The 22,031-nt window shown below is 59.3% G+C and overlaps 1 protein-coding gene across 3 annotated transcripts in view; it reads left to right on the top strand.

The window, feature by feature from the left end:
* TBC1D16 (TBC1 domain family member 16) overlaps positions 1-20,673 on the top strand; it is a 43,729-nt gene extending 23,056 nt beyond the window's left edge. The window contains exons 4-13 of one of the 3 annotated variants that reach the window (XR_015715898.1): positions 7,473-7,634; positions 8,607-8,754; positions 9,687-9,854; positions 10,371-10,519; positions 10,913-11,047; positions 11,735-11,921; positions 12,905-13,084; positions 15,404-15,550; positions 16,465-18,429; positions 19,629-20,673. Coding sequence is in view for 2 of the 3 variants with exons in the window: in XM_087826395.1 (XP_087682521.1) it covers positions 7,473-7,634; positions 8,607-8,754; positions 9,687-9,854; positions 10,371-10,519; positions 10,913-11,047; positions 11,735-11,921; positions 12,905-13,084; positions 15,404-15,550; positions 16,465-16,713 (1,525 nt within the window). In the remaining variant the exon portion in view is untranslated. Of the gene's footprint in view, positions 1-7,472; positions 7,635-8,606; positions 8,755-9,686; positions 9,855-10,370; positions 10,520-10,912; positions 11,048-11,734; positions 11,922-12,904; positions 13,085-15,403; positions 15,551-16,464; positions 19,225-19,628 lie in introns of those variants that run through there. The other 2 variants (XM_087826396.1, XM_087826395.1) reach the window with 2 other exon arrangements.
* Positions 20,674-22,031: the final 1,358 nt, after the last annotated feature.

The raw sequence follows: 22,031 nt of genomic DNA, 5'->3' as shown, positions 1-22,031 counted from the left end.
AGATTGGGGCCCAACAGACTGTAGGGCGACTGTTCACGGCTGACGGGCAGCGAAGCCACGCAGGAGCGACGTGGCCCCTTTTTAGTGCATTAAATAGCCTGACCCACGAGAGGGCCGGGCTTCTTCCTGTGGAGCAGTCGCTAGGTGACAACACCTCGGTGACAATGGATCGTTTGGTCCCACAGAACCAGGCAAGGATGTTTCACACCCGGGTGAGCCTCTCCCGCCCTCCCGCCCCCCAGTCTCCTCGAGCACCACAGCGTGGGTTTGGGGTGCGGTGGAAGCTTCAGGTTTGAAAGGGTCACATGACTGGCCCGAGCACCAGGATGATCCTGGGGACCCCCGAGTTGGTAACCTCAGCTGGGCATTGGGAGCGGTGAGAAGCGGAAGTGGGGGCTCTGGCTTTCTGCACCCGCTCGCAGAGGTGTGGGCGCTGCCTGGGGCCTGGCCTCCCTTGGGGACCCGGCTGCCAGAACTGGGGTCGCGCCTCATTTTTTCTTGGTCACACGAAACGGCCCAGGTTCCACCATGAACGGGCTGGGCGCCTTGGTTTAGAAATATCTTATTTCTTTCCCATGTGAAATGCCTGTAAAATCTGGGGGGAAATGAGCGACTCGGCTCATTTTTTCGAGGTCAGGGCGAGCCCTTGGCTGTGCGTCCTCGGGGAGGCATCTCGGGGATGCGGTCAGCGGGGAGCAGGGCCGAGCGCGGGCTCTCAGTAGCCTGGTTCGGGAGCAGCTAGGGGTGGTCTCCAGGCTGCTGGGGCTATTAATTATTTTGCTTTATTTATTAGATGTACCCAGCGTCCCTCAGCCTCCGAGCGTATTTGCAAATGCCTTCAGGGAAAAAGAAAAACAAATGATTCCTGCCACCGGAGTCTCCGGGCCGGGATGAATGGAGCCGGATAATCACGTTAAGTGGGGAAAGCCGGGTGACGCCCAAGTGCGCAAGTGCGCGGCCAGACTCTACCTGCTTAGCAACTAGAAACCCACCTGACGCAGAAGCTCAGGGACGTGAACGCGGTCGGGTTGGTTCAGGAAAATTGTTCTCAGTTTTACTTAGAAACCTGGCGATGTCATTTCTCTTTGACTCAGAAAAAAAACGGAAATAAAAACAGCCCCCAGGGGATGGCGCACTCTCACCAGCGGCAAAGGGGCGCCCTTCAGCCTGGTTATCTTTTCCTAAACGGTGTTGGTAATGAACCTGAAAAATGTGCCGGCTCTCGTCCGCCCCGTGATTTACACCTTTCATAACTAGCCCCGCGTGCTCACGTGGCATCAGGGACAGGCGGCTGGGCTGGGCGCCCGGGGAGGCCCTGTCCTGCTGGCTCCGCCCGGGCCGCGGGCGAGGGGAGCTGTGATTTATGCCCCGCACGGCCTGTCTGCTCCCACCCGTGGCTGTTGCTTTCCTCTGGACCGGAAGGCCACACGGGTCCCAGGTGTGGGCTGCTGACACCCCAAGCTCAGTCGCCTCAGGTTTTAGGGGCTGGAATATCGGAATCTTCGGGGCCTCTGCTCCGGCCCCTCCATTCCAGGCCTCGGAAAGGGTGCAACACGCACGCTGGTGGAGGGGCTCCATCGCCCGGGTGCAGCGCTCCGGAGTCATTAACTGCCCTCCGGGGGCTCCACGAATACTTCTCATTTCTCTTGGATAAGCACCCAGGAGCGGAGTGTTTGACCTTAGACACCGACAAACTATTTTATTTTACATTTATTATTCATTTTACATTCCCACCAGCAATGTACGAGACCATTGGCCAGTGAGTGCTCTGTACCGCCTGCTTTCATGAGTTGGTTTCTTAGTCACTCGGACAGGTGCCCAGGGCATCACATTGTTTCTTTGTATCACATTGTGGTTCTGTTTAATCGATGATGTCATACGCTCATCTGCCACCTTATTTGGTGAAGCATCTTTTCAAATCTCTGGCCAGTTTTTAAATCGTGTTGTTTTCTTATCACTGAGTTTTGAGGGTTCTTTATATGTTCAGGGAACAAATTCTTTATCAGGTGTGTAGTTTGCAAATATCTTTTCCCAGTCCGTGGCCTGTCTTTTTCTTTGCTTAACAGTGCCCCCCCAAAAATATTCTGCCAGAATTTTGATCCAGATTGTGTTGAATATATAGATACGTTTGGTAAGATTCCCGTCTTACCAGTGTCGACTGTTGAATTCCATGGACATGGTATATCTCTCCATTTATTCCAGTTTCCTTGCCTTTCTCTCAGCAAGGTATTGTGTTTCTCGGTACAAAGCTCTCGAAAATCATATGTTAGACTTATTTCTAAGGATTTTATGTGGGATTTTTCCTACTCTAATAGAATTTTAGAAACTTATTACATTTCCCAACTGTCTGTTGCTTGTCTTTAAAAATACAATGAATTTTTGTACATTAATCTTTCATCCTGCAGTCTTACTTCATTTATTAGTTCAAATAGTTGTCTTGTAAATTCCACGGGGTTTTTCCTGTAAACAATGACATCATCCTCACACAGGGACAGTTTTACTTCTTCCGATCTTTGTGCATTTTAGTTTTTCCCCCTGCCTGACGCCGAGGCTAGAGCCTCCAGTACAGCGTGGAGCAGACGTGGGGAAAGCAGCCTCATCCTGATTCTGAGGGGGAACCGTCCCGTCTCTTTCCGTTGGGTATGCTGTTAACCAGAGAACGTGTGCAGCTGCCCTTCATCAGCTCGAGGAGGCTCCCTTCGTCCTTGTGTGCTGACATTTTTTATCACGAATGAGTGTTAGATTTTTGTAGGAGCTTTTTCTGCATCGATTCACTCACGTATTTCTCATGGGCATCTCTGGTTATTTTCTTAGGATCAATACCTAGAAATGAAACTAAAGGGTCAACATGTATAAACATTTTAAGCCTTTTGCATACTATTTCCAAACCACCGATCAGAGAAACCTAACCAGGGTAGGTCCCCTCGGCTGTGCCAGTGTCTGCTTCCCCAAACCCTTACCCACGCGGGATTTCATAAGTTTTAAATTACTGCCAAGGGTGGGAGATGGGTGGAGGGGGCAAAGGGAGAAATGGGGGACATCTGTAATACTCTCAACAATAAAATAAATGTTAAAAAGTTACTGCCAATTTCATAGACCTCCCCCAAAGTGGCATCTTGTTTCCATTTCCGTTCATTTAATTTCTCTGGACCTAAACATTTTACTGGTTATTTGTGTTTAGTCTCAGTTTGAGTTGCATACTTTTTTCATCTTAAAGATATTAATCGTTGTCGTATATATGTTTGTTCTTTCATTTTTGTCTTTTTTAAAATAGGCTTTATTTTTTTAGAGCAGTTTTAGGTTCACAGCCAAATTGAGGAGAAGGCACAGAGGTTTCCATGTACTCCCTGCTCCACACCTGCACAGCCCCCCCAGGTGCACAGACTCCCCCACTCACCATCCCCACCAGATGGTGCATCTGTTACAATCACTGAACTTGCATCGATACGTCATCATCGCCCAGAGTCCACAGTCTGCACTGGGGTCAGTCGCTCTCAGTGTTGTACAGCCCATGGGTTTGGACAAATGTCTGATGACTTGGATCCACCACTATCGTGTCATATGAAGCAGCTTCACTGCCCTAGGGACCCTCTGTCTCCACCTGCTCAGCCCCTCTCCCCTCCCCACAACCACTGACCTCTTTACTGTCGCCACAGCTCTGCCTTTTCCAGACGTCAGGTAGTTGGAATCACACAGGATGCACTCTTCTCAGACTGGCTTCCTTCACTTAGTCATGTGCATTTATGTCTCCCCCGTGTCTTTTCGTGGCTTGACGGCTCATTTAGTTTTAGCGCTGAATAATATTCTGTTATCTAAATGTGCCGTGGTTTGTTTATCCATTCACCTACTGGAGGGCATCTTGGTTGCTTCCAAGTTCTGGTAATTATGAGAGGCCACCAAAGGGTAACATTGTTTCCAGTCCCTCCCCCCATTCTCCCCACCCCCACTCCACACACACCCCCAGCACCACCCCTCCCGGCACTCGGTGTCCTGCTCACGCCACGGGGCAGGCCAGGGTTCCAGAAACCAGACCCGGGACAGGGACTCACTGGGACAGAGTCATGGGCGGAAGACGCCTGCTCCGCCGCTGTGGCTGGGAGGACCGGTCCCCGGTGGGGAAAGAGCCTGGAGAGACGGCCCCACAAACGCCTCCCTGCAGCATCCTGCCTCCGGGCAGAAATCTGCTTAAGCTCTTTCCAATTCCTTAGGGAGAAATCATTTGCATGAATTAATTGATTGATGAATTAATTCAAGACACTAAGGCTGGTGTGAAGACACTTAACACTGGAGTTCTGTCAACTTATTGTTCAGCTGACTCAAAAGTCTCAGAACAAAGAAAACAAAGGGCACATTTATAAGTTTGGTTATTTGAAAATGTGAAAATCTGGCCCCGGGGTGTCTTTGACCTTGAGAAGCACAACTCGGTCATTTTAGAGGTTTCTCCCTCCCCCTCAAGCTTTCTCTGAAAGCAGGCACTTCCCGTTTGTATCAGTCTGTATCTGTTGCTGTGTAACAAATGACTTCAAATGTTACAACTTTAAACAACAGCCTCTTGTTTGCTCACAGGTCTCTTGGCTGGGCCTGGCCGGGTCAGGCTGTTCTGCCGGGCTCGCTCAGGCTCCGTCTGGGGGCGGGATGGGGTGGAGTGTCTGAGACGGCCTCCGTCCAGGCTTCGGGGGCTCTGCTGGAAGCTGGGTCTCTTTCTCCTCGCGGTCTCTTGAGGCCCGGAGCTCCCAGAATGTCACTAACATCACAGCCTATTAGGCAAAGCAGCTGGGAAAGCCCACCACATGCAGGGGTGGACAAGCTGCAAGGCCTGAGGCCGTGGCTGATCTCCGACCCTGCCAGGTGCTGCGTCCTGACAAGAGAGAACTCACCTGCTCCGCCTCGCTGTGGCGCCGGCTTTCTTTATCGTTCCTGGTTTTGCATCCTGGGGATCCTGATAAAAGGGCGAAATCTGAGAAACTCGACGTTTCTTAAGCGTAGCGCCTTCTAGCTTTAGCTACAAAACATTTTAACTTACAGCACATCGGGATTTATTACCTAAATAAACCATCCTTTCCCCTTTAATGGGCCACACATCATAATTTTATGAACCAACCAAATTACATGCAGCACATATGAGTATTTCTAAACCCAAATTGCTCCACATGTGTGAAAAGATAAAACACTGAAACCGCATATATTTCCATTTTCCCGAGATTTTATTTCCTTACAGTTTTTTCCTATAACTTCAGGATTCCCAGACATTTTCATCCCAGGCAGGAGCATCGAATGCCTCGTGTTCTGTGCCCGGCTGTGCTGGGAGCTGGGGCCACAGGGGCCACCAAGATACGACCCCTAACATTGTGGTAGCCAGTCTCAAGGGGGACGCGGATGTCATCCTGGATGACCATGCAGTCCTCTGCTGTGACAGGTCCTAAGGACCAGAGAACGGAGGCTGCTGTCAGCTTTGCTCCGGGATGAACCTGTGGAATCCGGGTGCAGGTCCCAAGCACAGTGTCTTGAATTAATTCATCAATCAATTAATTCATGCAAATGATTTCCCCCTGAGGAGTAGGAAAGGGCTTAAGCAGACTTTTCTGCCTGGAGGCAGTTGCTGCAGGGCAGTGTGGGGGGCCGTCTCTTCAGGGCTCCTTCCCCAGCCTGGACCAGTCCCTGGGGCCACTGCAGCGGAGCAGGGGTCTTCCACCCATGACTGTCCCGGGGGGCCCTGTCCTGGATCTGGTTTCTGGAACCCTGGCCTGCCCTGCGGGGTAAGCAGGACGCTGCATGTTGGTTACAGCGGGCAGGTTTTGGAGGGTGGTGCTGGGTGCGTGCTGGATGGGGGTGGGGAGGGGTGGGGGAAGGGGCTGGAAATAATGCCCCCCTTTGACGGCCCCTCTCTGCCGGGTTTGGAGGCAAGCCCAGGATGGGCCCGGTGGGGAAATATGTGGAGCTCTGGCTCTCCTGGCCACTGGCCTCACTGTTCAGTAAGAGGATTATGAACCGCTGCAGGGAGTGGCCTGGGGGGGGAATGGGGGCTGTCTTCAGACCCAAAACCGGCCTTGCTTTGCAAACAATGATCACCTAAGGCAGCCCCCTCAGGGTCCGCGTGGGCAGACAAGGAATCCCTCAGCCTTTTGCCAAGGTGGTCTGGCTTATCTGTTCCCACAGAGCTGTTTATTGTCACCTGAGTCTGTGTCCTCGACAGCCTGGGTGCCCCACAGACATGGAGGGTGGAGCTTGGCCCACTGCTTAGGCACCTGGGGAAGACAAGCCCCGTGAGCCGGCAAACCAGGCCCCACGTTGTTCCAGCAGCTGCTCTGATCCTAGAGGCAGCCTTAGTCTTTTAGGAAGTCCCAGGTCAGGAGGGGTTGTGCCCAGAAAGTCCAGAGTGGCTTCATTCACAGACAGGGGGGCCCATTTGGGGACGAGGGGCCCAGGATCGGTTACCTCTGATGCAGATGCTCTGGGCTGCGACAGAACGGCGGGACACTGCGACCACAGCTGAATCTCGCAGATGCTAGGGCCGCGGTCCAGGGTCATCCTCGCCTTTACGCAACTGTACTTGATCCAGCATTTGCTAGGTGCTGTTGTGAAATCCTGAGACCACAGTTAGCCTGTGGTGTGGCAGAATCCGTGTAATAAAACATTTTACATCTGGGTTTCTAAACGAATTCATGACATTTTTTAAAAAGCAGAATCAATGGGGGTTGTATTGCTGAACTTTGAACTTAAAAGCAGTAAAATATGCTGGTGAGGACATGGGCCCCAAAGCTCAGTTCAAACCCCAGCTCCACCCCCTGCTAGCTGTATGACCTCGGGAAAGTTACTCACCCTCTCTGGGCCTCAGTTCCTCTTCTGTGCAGTGGGGGTCCTAACACTACTCACGGCATACGATTATTGTGAGGGTGATAACAGCACATGAGAAGTGGTTAACCCAGGGCCAGGCCCATCCTGAGTGTTTAATAAATGCCCACTATTAGGATTAATAATATGAATCACCCAAGTGTTTCCTAATTGAACCAATATTTTTCCAGGAAAATGTTGAACCCTAACAGAAATCTCATGCTGTCTAAAATGGTCAAGAAACAGCCCCAAGGCCCTGGATGCCCAGCACTGAGCACTCTACAGCCCTTTATTCTACACACACGCCAGCTATTATCCTCACTTTGCAAATGAGAAAACAAAGGTTCAGAGAGGCTTGGTAATTTGCCCAAGGTCACACAGCAAGGGCTTGTCAGTATGACCTCATCTGTTATTAGGAAGTGGAGCAGAATTTGATCATGAAAATGCTTTCCCATCCACGTGGAAATGTCACTGGGTGTGACTGGTAATGGATTCATTCATTCATTCATTCATTCATTCATGGGTGTCTGAGTGTGTAAGCCTGGCGAGCACGTTTAAGGTTCCCCCACACCCTCCCTGTCCTTCCCCCTGGGCTTCATGGGCAGAGGGATGTGTGGCCATCCTGTCCCCTGCTCCCCCAGGTCCCCCTCCAGCGTGGATGCCCACCTGCAGTTCTCGGACAGCAACGGCCTCCTGCAGACCCCACGCTGGGACGAGCCACTGAGGGTGCGGGCCCTGGAGCAGATCTGTGGCGTGTTCCGCGTGGACCTGGGACACATGCGCTCCCTGCGGCTTTTCTTCAGGTGAGAGCTTCTCTCTGTGGCAGGTGGGCCTGCAGGTGGTGTCCCTGCAGGCGGGGCTTAGGTCCAGGGCCTGGCATCACTATGTCATCAGCATGGGACCCCACGACAGCTGCCCCACAGGAAGCAGGTAGGGGTAGCTCCCAGGCGCATTCATCTGCCTTCAGGGCGGTGGTGGCCAGCTGTTTCCTGGGACTCCAGCGTAGGGGTTGGGGGACAAGCTGAACTGATAGCTGCCGGCTGCTCCCTGTCACCCACCCAATGGTTCTTGGGATGGGACGGGACTTTCTGGAAGGAGAACCCTTTCTTTCATGATGGAAGGACCATCCTTAGTAGCATCCTGCACAAGAGCCACAGCAAACCCTCCTGAAAGGCAGGGTGGCCCAATCACAGGATGGCACCAACCAAAAACACCCATGCTCAGAAGCAGCAGGCATGTCACCCGAGGGGGTCCCCAGACCCAGAGCCACATTCAGCCTTCTCTGGAAGGGCAGCCGGGGTTGGGCTGGTGCCCTGATGGGTGGGTGGCAGTTTCTCAAGAGGATTCCCCAAGAAGGCCACCCATGTGCCTACTGGAGGAAGCCCATGGGAGGAAGCTTTCCAACTGTGGCCCCACCTGGGTTCAGATCTGATTCCACTAACAGTGTCTACCCCCAACTCTCCTGGAGAGAAACTAGATGGCCTGGCAGTTGAGGGTGGGGACAGAAGGCCTCTCTGGCAGGTCCCTGGGGAGCAAATGAGGACAGGCCTACGCCCCTGCCTCCCTAGGAGGGAGCTAGCTATTGCCTTCTTCAGCAAAAAGGGTGCTAGCTTTTGCGGGGATATAACTCTGTCCCCGTGTTGGGCCAGCAGCCAAACTCCGCAGGGACGTCCTGTTTCCTGCCTCAAGGTCAGCAGTAGTGGCCTCCGATTCTACTTGGAAATAAAGCCCTGTGTTCACACTCACCCCTTTTCCTCCCCATCAACGGTGCGCAGTGACGAGGCCTGCACCAGCGGCCAGCTGGTCGTCGCCAGCCGGGAGAGTCAGTACAAGGTCTTCCACTTCCACCACGGCGGCCTGGACAAGCTGGCGGACGTGTTCCAGCGCTGGAAGTACTGCGCCGAGACCGGCCTGCAAGGCCAGGTAGCCGGGCGGAGGCCCCTGGGAGGCCCCTGCCCGCTGAGCTCCTGCCACCCCCACGGGGTCCAGGGTGTCCCCACACATCTCTCCTCCCGCGTGGACTCATGGGCTGTCACCGTGGGCTGTCGCTGTGGGCTGTCACCGTGGGCTGTCACCGTGGGCTGTCACCGTGGCTGATCATGGCCTCGTGGGCTGCGACTGTGGCCAATGGGGCAGCAGCTCTGGGTGTGAAGCGAGTGCCCAGGGCTCCTCGTGACGCCGGCGCTCGGCACTCGGAGCCATGTTTTGACAAGGCTCCTGCCATATTTTGCTCCATCTACATATAAATGTAATAAGCGCCCTTTAATTATCTGTTTGAGATACTGTGCGTGCTTATTAGAAACGGGCTGACTTTAAACCCCTCCTTCCCGCCGAGCCTCCTGCTGGCTTCCTTATTACAGTAGCCTGGCTTTTCCCCCTACATTGAACAACCTTTGATTTCTGAATTAAATGTCAGCTGCAGTTTTGCCCTGGATTCGTGACTGCCCGTGGAGACAACCTGACAGGCGGGCTCCCGCTCCGAACAGCGATCCCTTTGTATGTGGCCAATCACATGTAATTTATTGCAGGCCCTTCCGGCAGAGGCCGAGCGAGGCCGGGCCCAATGAGGCATTGATTCCATTTTGCGGCTGGGGGGGAGGGGGGGTGACCGGGTGGGGGCGCAGGCGGTGGGTGGGAGCCAGCCGGGGAGCCCAGGCCCGGGAAACACGTGAAGATGAAGGTATTTTCACTTTAATTGCGCGTGATTACAGTTGCCACCCAGGGGTGTGTGTGCAGGGGAGAGGCGCCCCCCCTTCAGAAGAGAGGGAGAGGCTCTCATGCTCCCCCCTCCAAGGGCATGGGAGGCTTCGACTCCCGCGGTTGGACACTTACCTTCCCACCTCCCTCCTGCCCAGCAGGTCGCCGACGAGAAGACCTGCATGAAGTTCTCCATCCGGCGTCCCAAACTGCCCTCCTCCGAGACGCACCCCGAGGAGAGCATGTACCGCCGCCTGGACGTGTCCGCCTGGCTGCGGCACCTCAACGAGCTGGGCCAGGTGGAGGAAGAGTACAAGCTGCGCAAGGTGGGGCAGCCCGGGCCAGGCCACCTGGGCGGGCCACCTGGGCTGGGCGGGGCCACCTGGGCGGGCCACCTGGGGTGGGCGGGGCCACCTGGGGCTGGGCGGGGCCACCTGGGCTGGGCCGGGGGGGGGGGGCAGGGCGGGGCCACCTGGTGGGAGGATCTGTGGGAGCATGCAGGACAAGGGGTCTGGGGGGTCCCGCATCCGCCCCTCTGGAAGAGCTGCAGGTTCAGACCCGGGGATTAGGCCACCACGGGAGAACCGCAGGTTCCTCCGGACGCTGCCCCGCGTGGGGCTGGGGGGGCACTGGCATGGAAATGAGCCGGGCTCCGTCCTGGGTGGGAATGGAGGCCGGCGCTTTCCCCTCCACACAAGTGCCAAGCGCAGCCCCTGAATCAAGGCCTCAGTTGTCAGAAGGCACAGCCCAGCCACCAAAACACGAACCTCGGGGGACCCGGGGGGCGCCGGGAGCGGCCCCCTCGTGGGCCCCCCACCCCCAACCGCCGCCGCATCCTTCAGGCCATTTTCTTCGGTGGCATCGACGTGTCCATCCGAGGGGAGGTCTGGCCCTTCCTGCTGCGTTACTACAGCCACGAGTCCACGTCGGAGGAGAGGGAGGCGCTGCGGGCGCGGAAGCGGAAGGAATACGAGGAGATCCAGCAGAGAAGGTGCCCCGCCCGGGAGGCCACTCGGGGAGGCCGTGCGGGGTGCGCGTCCGCGTGGGCAGGGTGTCCCGCCCGGGCCCCTGAGCGCGGTCGTTACCCCAGGCGCCCTTTAGCTCAGTGTCCAAGGCTTAGAATTCTTTTCAACACTTAACAAGGCGCTGGGGTGGCGGCGGGGCCTCGGGCCGCGGGGGAGCCAGGGCGGCTGAGGTCATCGGGGCCTGGCTGACCCCGGGCGGCAGCCAGCTCTCCTCCCACGAGGCCAAGTTCATGCCGGGGAACTCCCTCCCCCAAGTCAGTGGGAAGCCGGAGGGTCCCCAGTTCCCAGCCAGGATCAGGGCTGGGAGGGGCGCAGTGTGCGTGCCGCTCGCTGACCCCAGGGCGCCGGCTCTGCCACAGGCTCTCCATGACCCCCGAGGAGCACAGGGCGTTCTGGCGCAACGTGCAGTTCACCGTGGACAAGGACGTGGTCCGGACGGATCGCAGCAACCAGTTCTTCCGAGGCGAAGGCAACCCGAACGTGGAGACCATGAGGTAGGCCCTCCCCGGGCCTCAGGTGACCCTCCTGGAAGTAGAGGCGCAGCTGCATCTCCGGGGGGGCGGGATCTTTCTCCGGGGTTCCTACAATCACCCCAGAAGCAGAAGGTCATTAGCTATTTTAGCCAACTTCACTCAGCCTCTGTGGTCATAGTGGCCAAGGGAAGCCCGGAGGTCCCTCCCACAGGTGCCAGCAAAGCCACCGACCCCTGGGCATCCACTGGGTGCACACAGACTGTGGCTGAGCCTCCCCGAGTGTCTCCCAATGGGTGGTCCTCTGGGTGTTCAAGCCACAATGAGCCCCGGACTGGCGTCTCGGACATTCTGCTGCCACCTGGCGAGTAATTACACAAAATTAGCAGCCCATAAAAATGTCCCTGCCAACCCAGCCTTTGTCACAGGCAGGCGGCCATTAAGAAAATCAGACCCACATTCTTCCTCCCCCCTGCACGGAGCCTGGCAAGTAGCTAATTGCAGGCTGTTACCTTTCTCAGGGCTCAGGAGACAGTCCCCAAGCCCTGCCCACTTCCCCTGGGGTTGAGGTGAAGGACAGGGGTCCGGGCAGCCCGAGGTCTCCAGCCTGGGTTCTGCTGGCCCTGGGCAACATGCCACTGTCAGGACAGCAAGAGTGGGCATGTCGTGGCCACCTCGCTGACCTCGCTGCTCTCCGGGCCACGTTGCCAGGAGGATCCTGCTGAACTACGCGGTGTACAACCCGGCCATCGGCTACTCCCAGGGCATGTCGGACCTGGTGGCACCCATCCTGGCCGAGGTCCTGGACGAATCAGACACCTTCTGGTGCTTTGTGGGCCTGATGCAGAACACGATCTTTGTCAGTTCTCCCCGGGACGAGGTCATGGAGAAGCAGCTGGTGAGGCTCGGGGACATGCGTGGTTGCAAGTGACATGGCCACAGAGGGTCAGCAGGAAAGCCAGGGTGGGCCTGGCCAATGGGGTACAGGATGGAGACAGTGGCGGGTGGGGAGGGACCCGCAGAATCGGTTCCTGCAAGGGCTGGTGTGCCCCGGTCCTGTCTCAGCAGGAACAAAGGGCCGCTTGTGTGGGGAGGGGTCTGTGAGTCACTGAGCCCCTGCCCCCAGCTCCCCCACCCAGGCTGTGCTCGAGGGCCGTGTGATCCCAGCCCCCGCTTCACTCTCCACCTCCGAGTGATGTCAGGTTTCCACGGTACCCGGGGAGGCAATTACGGGGTCTGACGCCACTCGTCCCTGACTCGCTCGCAAAGCACGGGGCCCTGTGACTCGTTAGCCGCTGGAGATTGATTTTCCAGTGGCGCTGGCGAAGTCAGCAGCCCGAGCCCAGCGCTGCCACAAATAGCCTCGATCCTGTCCCATGTCACTGGGTGGTGACCTTAAGTGCCAGAATTGAGCTTCCTGGGGTTCAGAGCTGTCCCCTCCTTGCTCTATGTCAGCCCCAGAAAATGATGGGTCTTGTAGATCTGAGTGGGAGGCGATTGGACCTGGGGTTCCCAAGAAAGCGGGGGGGGGGGTCTGAAACAGCCCCCACGTGGTTGCTGAGGCCCGGCAGAGTCTTCCAAGCACCAAGCTGCCCTTGGCCTCCGGTCCACAGCAGGGAGCAATGCTCCGCCTGCCCTGGACCCCACCATGGCCTCCAGGGCAGTCTCAGATCTGGGATAAACCAGCAAAGACAGGTGGGGGTCAGAGTCCCACAGTGAATGAAATAAGCAGGTGCAGAAACAGCAGAGTGACCTCGTGTACAGCACGTGTCTGTCCCTGGGTTGGGTGGCCGGAGGAAGGCCCCGGGGGAGGGGTTTCCTGGGCTAGGCAGGAGTCCGGCACGGGGTGGGCTTGGGGCTGACTGGTCCTGCCTCACCCAGCTGTACCTGCGGGAGCTGCTGCGGCTGACGCACCTGCGCTTCTACCAGCACCTGGTCTCGCTGGGCGAGGACGGCCTGCAGATGCTCTTCTGCCACCGCTGGCTGCTGCTGTGCTTCAAGCGCGAGTTCCCCGAGGCCGAGGCCCTGCGCATCTGGGAGGCCTGCTGGGCCCACTACCAGGTAGGCAGGGTGGGCGCCGAGGGGAGGGCGGGCAGGACCACGTTGGGAGTGACAGTTGACACCCTGCACCCTGCCTTCCAGGAGGGCAGGATGCCAGCGTAACTGTACACCTCCTCTGGGGTCCCCCTCCTCTGAAACCCCGACCCTCCACTAGCCCCGAGTCAGCCCCTCACACTGCCACCACCTCTGGCCCACGTGGCCTCCAGCCCACGTGGCCTCCTCCCCACGTGGCCCACTGCAGACCTGCAGCTTGCCTCCCAAGGAACTGAAATTGATGCAAATTGCCCACTGACTGTGCTCACTGCCACCTTCTGGGGCTGAGCTCGTTCCTGTCACAACCAATCAGCGTAAAAGACATTTCCGGGGCCAGGCAGGCCCACGGCAACCCAGAACACCGGTGCCCACGTGCGGGGGCCAGTGCCCGCCCACTTCTCCCCTTGGGACGGCTCAGGGAACAGGCCGAGACCCCGCTCGCCCCTCGGAGAGCCCAGGACCCGCCCGCCTCCCCCTCCCAGTCATGTCAATTTCCACCTGCCGTCCACCGTCATCAGCGTCTCCTCTCGAATCTCCCTGAGAGCACAGCACTGGCCCTGTCACATGGCTTTAACACCCACATGAGCGACAAGCTGACAATGCTCAAGGAGAGGCAAGTCTCTTTGAATCCAACAGCCTTTAAAATAAAAGAAAAAAGAAAAAAACTGACGCATCTGGAGCTGGCCAGGACCCTTTCTGCAAGACCCATTCTCAATGAGGCAACCTGAGCAGCCTCGATTCCACTCACCGTGTGGATGGACGGAGCCCCCACCAGCTCCACGGGCGTGTTCGGAGGAAATGTCTGCCCACTGGGACAAGCGCCGGTGTGGACTTTCCAAAACTCTGTGGCACATTGTTTTCCTGACTGTCTCTGCTTTGCAAGGCCTCACCGCCCGTCTCCCCCAGACACAAAATTGCCACTGTCATTGCACCACGTGTAGGCTGATGTTACAGGTGAACCCTGAGCCTCCCCCAGCAGGCAGAGCGACTTCTCGAGGCAACTTCATTACTGTGACTGGATAAAAATTCCTGGAGAGGCCAGTTGGGATGTTGCTCCTGGCTCGACCTCCACAAATCAAGTGCAGGTCATTTTCAGGATTCCAGCTAAATTTAGCCACATTTGACTCCCCTCCTTGATCAAATTACAGATGTGGAGGGGACAGTGTAGTAGGGGTGCGCTAACTCATCAGTAGTGAGCTCTGGGTGGGGGTCACTACCAGGTGGTGCCTTTAACTTTTTAAAAAAATATGTTTTTATTGATTTGAGAGAGAGAGGAAGGGAGAGGGAGAGAGAGAAACATCAATGTGAGAAATATCAATCGGTTGCCTCCCACATGCACCCCGACCAAGGATCAAACCCAAAACCCAGGTATGTGCCCTGACTGGGAATCGAACCAGTGACCTTTTGGTGCTGGACGACACTCAACCAACTGACCACATCGGCCAGGGCCCTTTAACTTTGAAGGTAACCCCTGGGTGAGAAAGGCTCTGTTCTATCCACTCGCTGCTAGTGGGGGGGATGCCCTGCACCCCCTGGCCCGGTTTGGAAACACGGTTCCATCCGGCTGAGTGGTCGACATGAGGAGACTAAACACGGGCTTCCCGGTGTTCCTTGTCCTTCCTCTGCTCCCGGAAACGCATTTGCATCAAAGTCCACAAGTCCTCAGAGCGTCCGGACAGGAGAGTGAGCAGGATGCTCCAAGGTCAGGACCCAGTGCCAGCTTCCTGCAGGGGGCTGGGCGTTGCCCCTCCTTGGGGACCGGCAGGGGCCTGCCATGCTCGCTCGTTAGGATCTTCCATTTTCTCAGCTACAAACCTAAGCATCCTCTCTGGGGCAGGAGCTGGGACTTTCGGCCTGGAGGCAGGGAGGCACTGACTGGTGGGTGGCAGCCACGGGGTTCTGCCTCACAGGCGTGTTCCACGAGCCACTGGAGTGTGTTCTCACCCAGCCTTTTACACCCACCGTATCGCAAGACTTTTACCAACCGGCCTTCAGATGACGTGCGCTCTTTACCCCCCAGACAGAGAGCACCCAAAGGGCCCCCCGAAAAAGTAGCAGCAGCCATGGAGGGCCAGGACCAATGTCATCCCTTCGAGTGTCACAGCAGCCTGTGGGTGCTGACTGTTATAGGTACTGGCATTGGCCCTTGCAGGTGGAGAAACTGAGGACAAAAGAGGCGGTGTGGCTTGCCCAAGGCCATGTAACCCGCCCAGGCAGCCTTACCTGCAGGCCGGCCAGCCAGGGTTGAGTCAGGGGCCTTATCTGAACCCCTCTCTCCGCCCCCAGACGGACTACTTCCACCTGTTCATCTGCGTGGCCATCGTGGCCATCTACGGGGATGACGTCATTGAGCAGCAGCTGGCCACCGACCAGATGCTCCTGCACTTTGGAAACTTGGCCATGCACATGAACGGGGAGCTGGTGCTCAGGAAGGTGAGAGCCCCGCCCACACGCACGCAGAGCCCCGCCCCCTGCACGCAGAGCCCCGCCCACCACACAGAGCCCCGCCCCCTCAGGGCCCCGCCCCCTGCAGGCAGAGCCCGCCCTCTGCACACAGAGCCCCGCCCACACACACCCGGAGTCCCCCCCTTACAGAGCCCCGCCCCACACACAGAGCCCCGCCCCTCAGGGCCCCGCCCCCTGCACGCAGAGACGCAGAGCCCACACACACACAGCCCCGCCCACCTGCGCAGAGCTCCTCCCCCACAGCGCCCCCTGCTTGCGGAGCCCCACCCCCACTCGGGCCCCCCTAGAATGCAGGCCCCACCCCCACGGTAGCGCCCGGAGGCCCCCCATGGCCCAGGGGTTAGCACCTGCCTGCTCCTCGGGCCCCATCACCCGAGGCCGAGACACAAGCCTCCCCACCGCATGGACTGGACAAATGACCAGCGCGGCCAGCTCCCCGCCGTGGGGAGCCTCACTCACAGCCCGGAGCCGGTCAACCAAGGGAGACGGGGGGCGGCTGCCTCCCCAGGGCAAGGGGGTCGTGGGCTTTGCGGCTGCCCGCTTCCCAGGCGCTGCCCCCTAAAGCTCTCTGGGGGCCGGGGCCAGCGCCCGGGTGGGTGGGAGGAGGGCCTGACCGCTGGACGCAGACCCTGCAGGGCCGAAAGGTGGGCGGCGGGGCAGAGCCGAGCGCCCGAGCCTGGGCGGGGCCCTGGGAACCCCGCGGGGCGCTGTGCCTTGGTGTCCCCGCGGATGAAGGCCGCCTGGGGAGCCCGCTTCGTGGGGAGCCCTGTGGGCGCCGTCCCCGCAGCGGCACCAAGGTCCCCGGCTGCTGCTGAGCGGGACCCTGCGGGGCCCCCGGCCGCGCCCGCCGCCTCTGCCCAGCGCCCCCCCTCTCCCTGCAGGCCCGGAGTCTGCTGCACCAGTTCCGCCTCCGGCCCCGCATCCCCTGCAGCCTGCACGACCTGTGCCAGCTGTGCGGGAGCGGCATGTGGGACAGCGGGTACATGCCCGCCGTGGAGTGCGCGGGCCACCGCCCGGGGTCGGAGAGCTGCCCCTACGGGGGCACGGCGGAGATGCCCTCGCCCACGCCCCCCGGAGAGCGCAAGAAGGGCCCAAAGACACCCCGGGAAGGCTTTGGTTTCCGCAGATAGGTCGGCTCCCTGCGCGGGGCCAGGGTGGAGGGGACCTCGCCCTGGCCCCAGCACGTGGGAGGGGGTGGGCGTGGGCATGGCCAGGACAGGGAATGGCCAATGCCTTTGGGCGACGTGAAGGGAACATTTCACATTAACTACGAAAGCAGAGCCTGGAAGGGAGAGAAGAAAGTCCCGCCAGTCACCCAGAGAAGGGTCAGCTCCCCGACGGTGGGCCGGGGACACGCAGGCCCTGCCCCTGGAGACAGGCCGCGGGCGTCTGGGCGGCCTCCCTCCGATGCACCCCAGCAAGGCCCCGATTTCCTCCCGCTTGGGTCGCAAACGCAGGGCATGGCCAGACGTCGGGGGGCGGAGAGAGGAAAAGCGGGTCTAGTCACGCCCCAACACCTGGGGAGGCAGGGCAGAAGGGGGGCCCATCCAGGCCCAGAGGCATCTCTGCGCGCGAGCGGACGCAGTCCTTAGCAGACCTCATCTCAGCCAGCCGGCCGCTTCCCACAGCCGCTCCGCCACAGCTGCAAAGCCGACGAGAAGCCATCTGCCCCCCAAAAAGAAAAAAATCACCCCACTGATTTCAGGAAAGAGAAGCGTGACCAGTGGGGGGCCTGAGGAGCTGGGGGCTTTCACGCTGTTCTTTTAAACGCTTTTATCCCCTGGTGTGTGAAGGAAACTGCCTGCCCGGGAGCCTGCGCCACGAGGTGTTGGAGACGGGCTCCTGGTTCCTCCCCGGGTTGGGGAATTTCTTCCTGAGGTTCTCTAGTGTTCACCTCGCCAAATGGAGCAGCCAGTGGGGGGTGCACGCGTGTGTGCGTGTGCGTGTGCATGTGTGTGCATGTATCAGTTGCTCCTCGGGACTTGGAGGTGGACAGACCAGGGCAGGTAGTGCTCCCTCCAGCACTGGCACAGAAAGCCACGTGGACTGGTAGGAGCAAGGGCGCGCGGATCCTCCCGCACATCTTTTCCAGGGACAGGCCCGGCGAAGCGTGGAGGCGGGGAGACGAAGCCCCAGCTGCGCTGCTCCCCACTCGGCATTTCCCCCTGGATGGAGCTGGCCGCTGCCGGGATGCCGAGCACTTTAAACATGCGGGAAGATGTTTATCAGCAGGAAAGGGGGAGTCAGCAGCCGCCTCTTCTCAGATTCTCTTTGCTCCTCAGGCCCAAGTTTTCCAGCGGGCGAGGTGACTGAGACTGGTATTTCCAAGTCCCTTGTCCCTCTGTCCAAAGAGCCTTTTGGGGAGACCATCCTGGAGCCCCATTCATGCCCAGATCTTGGGGTGCTGACCGTGACAGTCCAGTGGCAGGGTCCCAGCTGGGTGGGGGGTGGACTGCTTTTCTCTGTTGGAATCGGCTCAAGTTGACCAGGTGCTACACCAACCCGCCTCTGGAAACCGGGTCCCAGTGAACAGGTGCCCCAGTTACCCATTCCACAGTGACCCTACGTAATGCCCCCAAAACTTGGTGGCCTCAGAGTGCACACACTTGTCTGCGCGCGGGTCCGAGGACCGGCGGTTTAGGCTGGGCGGTCTGGTCTGGGTGGGGCTTGCTCCCGCGTCGGGGTGAACCTGCTGTGAAGTTCCAGAGGGATGCCCACCTGCGCAGAGGTCGGCCTTGGCGCTGCTCTGTGTCTGCGTCTCTCCCACAGGCCGGCCCCGGTGGACATCACACCTGCTGACACTCCTGTGGACAAAGCAGATCACGTGGCCGGACTCAGCATCAAGGGTGGGATGGACCATCTGTCCCCATAGTGAGGGGAGCTGCATGGTGGCCGGGCGGGGCTGGGAATTGGGGAGGGGTGAGGAACTGGGCAGCCGGTACCATCTCGCCACCACCAGGAGGTCTGAGTCCAAATGTCAGGGTTTGGAACACGCCTTCTCCAGCGCGAGCAGGACCCCCCTGGAGAGGCAGGGGTGCCCAGGAGGGGAAGAGGGTCCCCCCTCAGGCTGGAGCAGCAGTTGCTCTGTGATAGCTTGTGCCTTTGGGCTGCTGGAGGGGTTGTCCAGGGCTCCCCTCATTTGGAGGGCCCTGGTGCAAACATTTCTCCTGAATCTCGCTGCTCCCACAGCCGCTCACCCCCACAGCACCCAAGACCCTGAACCAAGTGCCACCCCCACCCTCAGTGCTCCTGCCTCGCACCCCTGTGGGCTGGCCTGGGCCCCGCAAAGGTCGCCTCTCAGAGCAGCCAGGAGTTCGGAAGCCCCGGGTGTGTGGGCTCCGGGAGGACTCTGCTCAGAGGGATGGAGAAGGGCCGCCCCGCCCGGATCCCTTAATCTGGATGCAATTAGAGGAAACCAGCCAAAAACCCCGAGGCAGCTGTTGGCCAGGATTGTTCCCAGCCAGCAAAAGGCATTAGGGTGATAATTCAGTCATTAGACGGCCTGCCTCCTCCGCCAGGACGTGCAGACGCGCCATCAGCCTGCGCCGTGGTCCTCCGACTGCTTATTTAACCCATTTTTTTAAAATGACACCTAATGTTATTGGCCGGCGCGCGTGTGCACACACGCCTGGGTTTCCCCACACTGACGTCCCTGCCGAGGGTACGGAGTGTCATCGGGCCTCTGGGAGGAGACAACATCTTTGATACGCAGGGGCTGGCTCGGAGGGGGTGCCAGGGCCAGGCTCCTGGCCTGGGAGGGCAGGAGGGGTCGGGCACACAGGTGGCTGGGGGGGGGTCTCGGCTCTGATAGGGACTGGAATGCGGGAACGCGTGCGCTCACCCGAGGTTCCAGACACAAGTCCTGCCAGGGAGACGGAACTCACAGTGGAGGGAATCGGTGTCCCTGAGCCGCTGGGGGAGGGCGGGCGGGATAGGGAGGGGCCCCAGTCGGCCCCTGCAGGGGAGGGTCAGTAGCCCAGAAGGGGCAGCTCCCTGGGCAGCCGCGGCCTGGGCGCCACCAGCAGGCAGCCCCGTGTGGTCCCAGTCGGCCAGGTGTCAGAGAAGATGGAAGTGTTTGAAGCCAGGACCTCGACCAGGTGTCCTCTGAGTTCTCCATGAGAGCCCCGCTTGGAGCCTTCGGGGGACAGGCCGCTGGACAGGCTGCAGGACTGTTCCCCTGTCGGGAATGAGCAGCCCCGTGTCTCAAGAAGACACTCACCTGGGGGTCAGGAACCTGGCTCTTGTCCTGCCCCCAACCCTTCCCATGCCTGGCCTTCCACCGCCCAAGCCTCAGTTTCCTCACCTGTGGAAGAAGTGGCGATGCCACCTCCCAGGACGGCCGTGGGGACTGTGTGAAAGCCATCGTGAGGAGGCTTACCCAGCACCTGGGACCTCACCTGCCACTCAGGGAAGAGACCACTGACCTTGGCCTTCAGCGACCTTGACCAAGAGAGGAATCCTGCTCCAGACTCAAGAGCTCCCTGCCACAGGGTACCTCTCTGTGCCTCTTTTCTGTAAACTCACCCCATGCCACCCCACTCCCTGCCACAAAGACAAACCAACCATGAACCGTACCCTTGGCGACCCCGCCACATGCGCGTCTGTGTGTCCGGGGCTGCAGGGCTCCTGAGTGGGGATGTGGTGCGAGCATCGCGGCCTGGGCCCTCCGCTGTGGGGCCGCCTGAGCTGGGGCTCTGGCCTCCTGGGTCAGCGCTTGAGAGACCAGAAGCGGGGCATCCCTGGGGGGCAGGGCGGGGCAGGGGGATGCAGATAGCTGCAGGCCCCTGGCCCCTGAGTGTCCAAGTAAGGAGGTACCATGTCAAGTTCAAAGGGAGATCAAGTCACATGACCACCTCTCCAGCATCTTGGGTTTAATGAGGACAAGTGTTTGTTGTTTAAGGGAAAGTTTATTGAAATTTCCACCACTACCAAGCGATTCCTTCTCTGTATTTAGTTTCGTTTTTCTGACGTGCTCACCCGCTGGTCAGGCCAGCCCCAGGCCGGGACCGGTCACCATGACCGTGGCCAGCCCCAGCCACGCTTCCTGCTCTCGGATTCCACCGCAAAGTAAATAAAAAGTATTGACAACAGGCGTGTTCTGCAGGGGACGGGCCGGCGGGTTTGTTGGGTCGAAATGCAGCCGGCTCTGGTGCCCGGCAGCGAGGACCCCATGGAAGATTGGGGCTGTTTTGGGGGGGAGTGGAACTGGTGGGGGGCAGGGGGGCAACGGAGCTGGTGGGCGGCGGGCAGGTGGTGGGCAGGCTCCTCCGGGAAGGCTGCCCGCTGGGCCAATAGGCGCTGGGCCTGCCGGGGGCGCCGGGAGGAAGGAGGGCCTGCCTCCACCATGGAGGAGGTGATGGGGAACTCGTGAAACATGGGAAAGAGCCCGGGAACCCCAGCACCTGCCCCCCCCAAAGGCAGTCCTGCAGGAGACAAAGGCCACTCTGACCCCCCTGGCCACAGACCCGCCCGGCCCCACCCAAAAGGGCCTGTCCACCCGAGGGGCTGGTTCCCGGGTGCGGGAGTCAGGATGTTTACCTTCCCTCCAGCTCCGTGCACAACAATCCAGCAGTCAGGCAGCGAGAGCCAGGCTCAGGGCGGGGCCAGAAAGGGCCGACTTCCCAGCGGCTGTCCCGGGGTCCCGAGGGCCAGAAGGTCACCGTCGTCTGTGAGTGTGGACGGTGGGCTGCACCCCTCACAGCCTGGGGCTCCACCAGAAGTTCTCGGGCCCTTGTCCACTGCACAGTGAGTGTCCTGCGCACAGCCCGATTCCACATCGTGCATTCGTTCAACACGCACACGCAGCCCCAGCAGGGCGACCTGCTGCACGGAGCACTGTCACGGGTTTCTGGGGCAGGCCTGCGAACCGGCCCCAGGGCCACCAATGAGCAGGGCCACCCGCCGGCCCCCAGGAGAGGCCACTGGGACGTCCACGCCTTTAGGGCCCACAGCGCAGACCCTGAACGCCAATGTCTGTGTGGCCCGTGATGACCGCCCTTCTCCTAAGACCAGCGAGCCACAAATGTCCCCTTATTTTCCTTCAACCCAGCGGAATCCCGTTGTGAACCCATCAGCCCAGTTCGGTCTCGGTTACTATTGGTGTCTCTCCTTCCCCACCCGCCCACCTAGGGAGGGACAAGCCAGGGGCTCTGCTCCTGGCCACTGTGGCACTGAGACACCCTGTGCAAATCCAAGGAGGCCCATGAGGTCTGTGGCTGGTCTTTGGCTGGGGCACTGGCCCCTGGCACAACTGCCTCCCTGCCCATCCTGTTCCCTGAGGAGGCCTGCAGACCAGGGCTCCCAGCCCACACACTCACACGCACACGCACACGCACGCCACATAGGGAAGGCCTGCAGCCAGACCACTCCTCCCTCCCCTCAGGAGCCCCAGCTCTGAGAACAGAACCCGCAGCCCTGCCACCCCTCGGCAAGGCCTGGGAGACGCTTG

Source organism: Miniopterus natalensis, chromosome 17 (genome assembly GCF_054644295.1).
Source record: "Miniopterus natalensis isolate mMinNat1 chromosome 17, mMinNat1.hap1, whole genome shotgun sequence".
In the NCBI taxonomy this organism is placed as follows: Eukaryota; Metazoa; Chordata; class Mammalia; order Chiroptera; family Miniopteridae; genus Miniopterus; species Miniopterus natalensis.
This window is presented reverse-complemented; position numbering and strand designations above follow the sequence as displayed.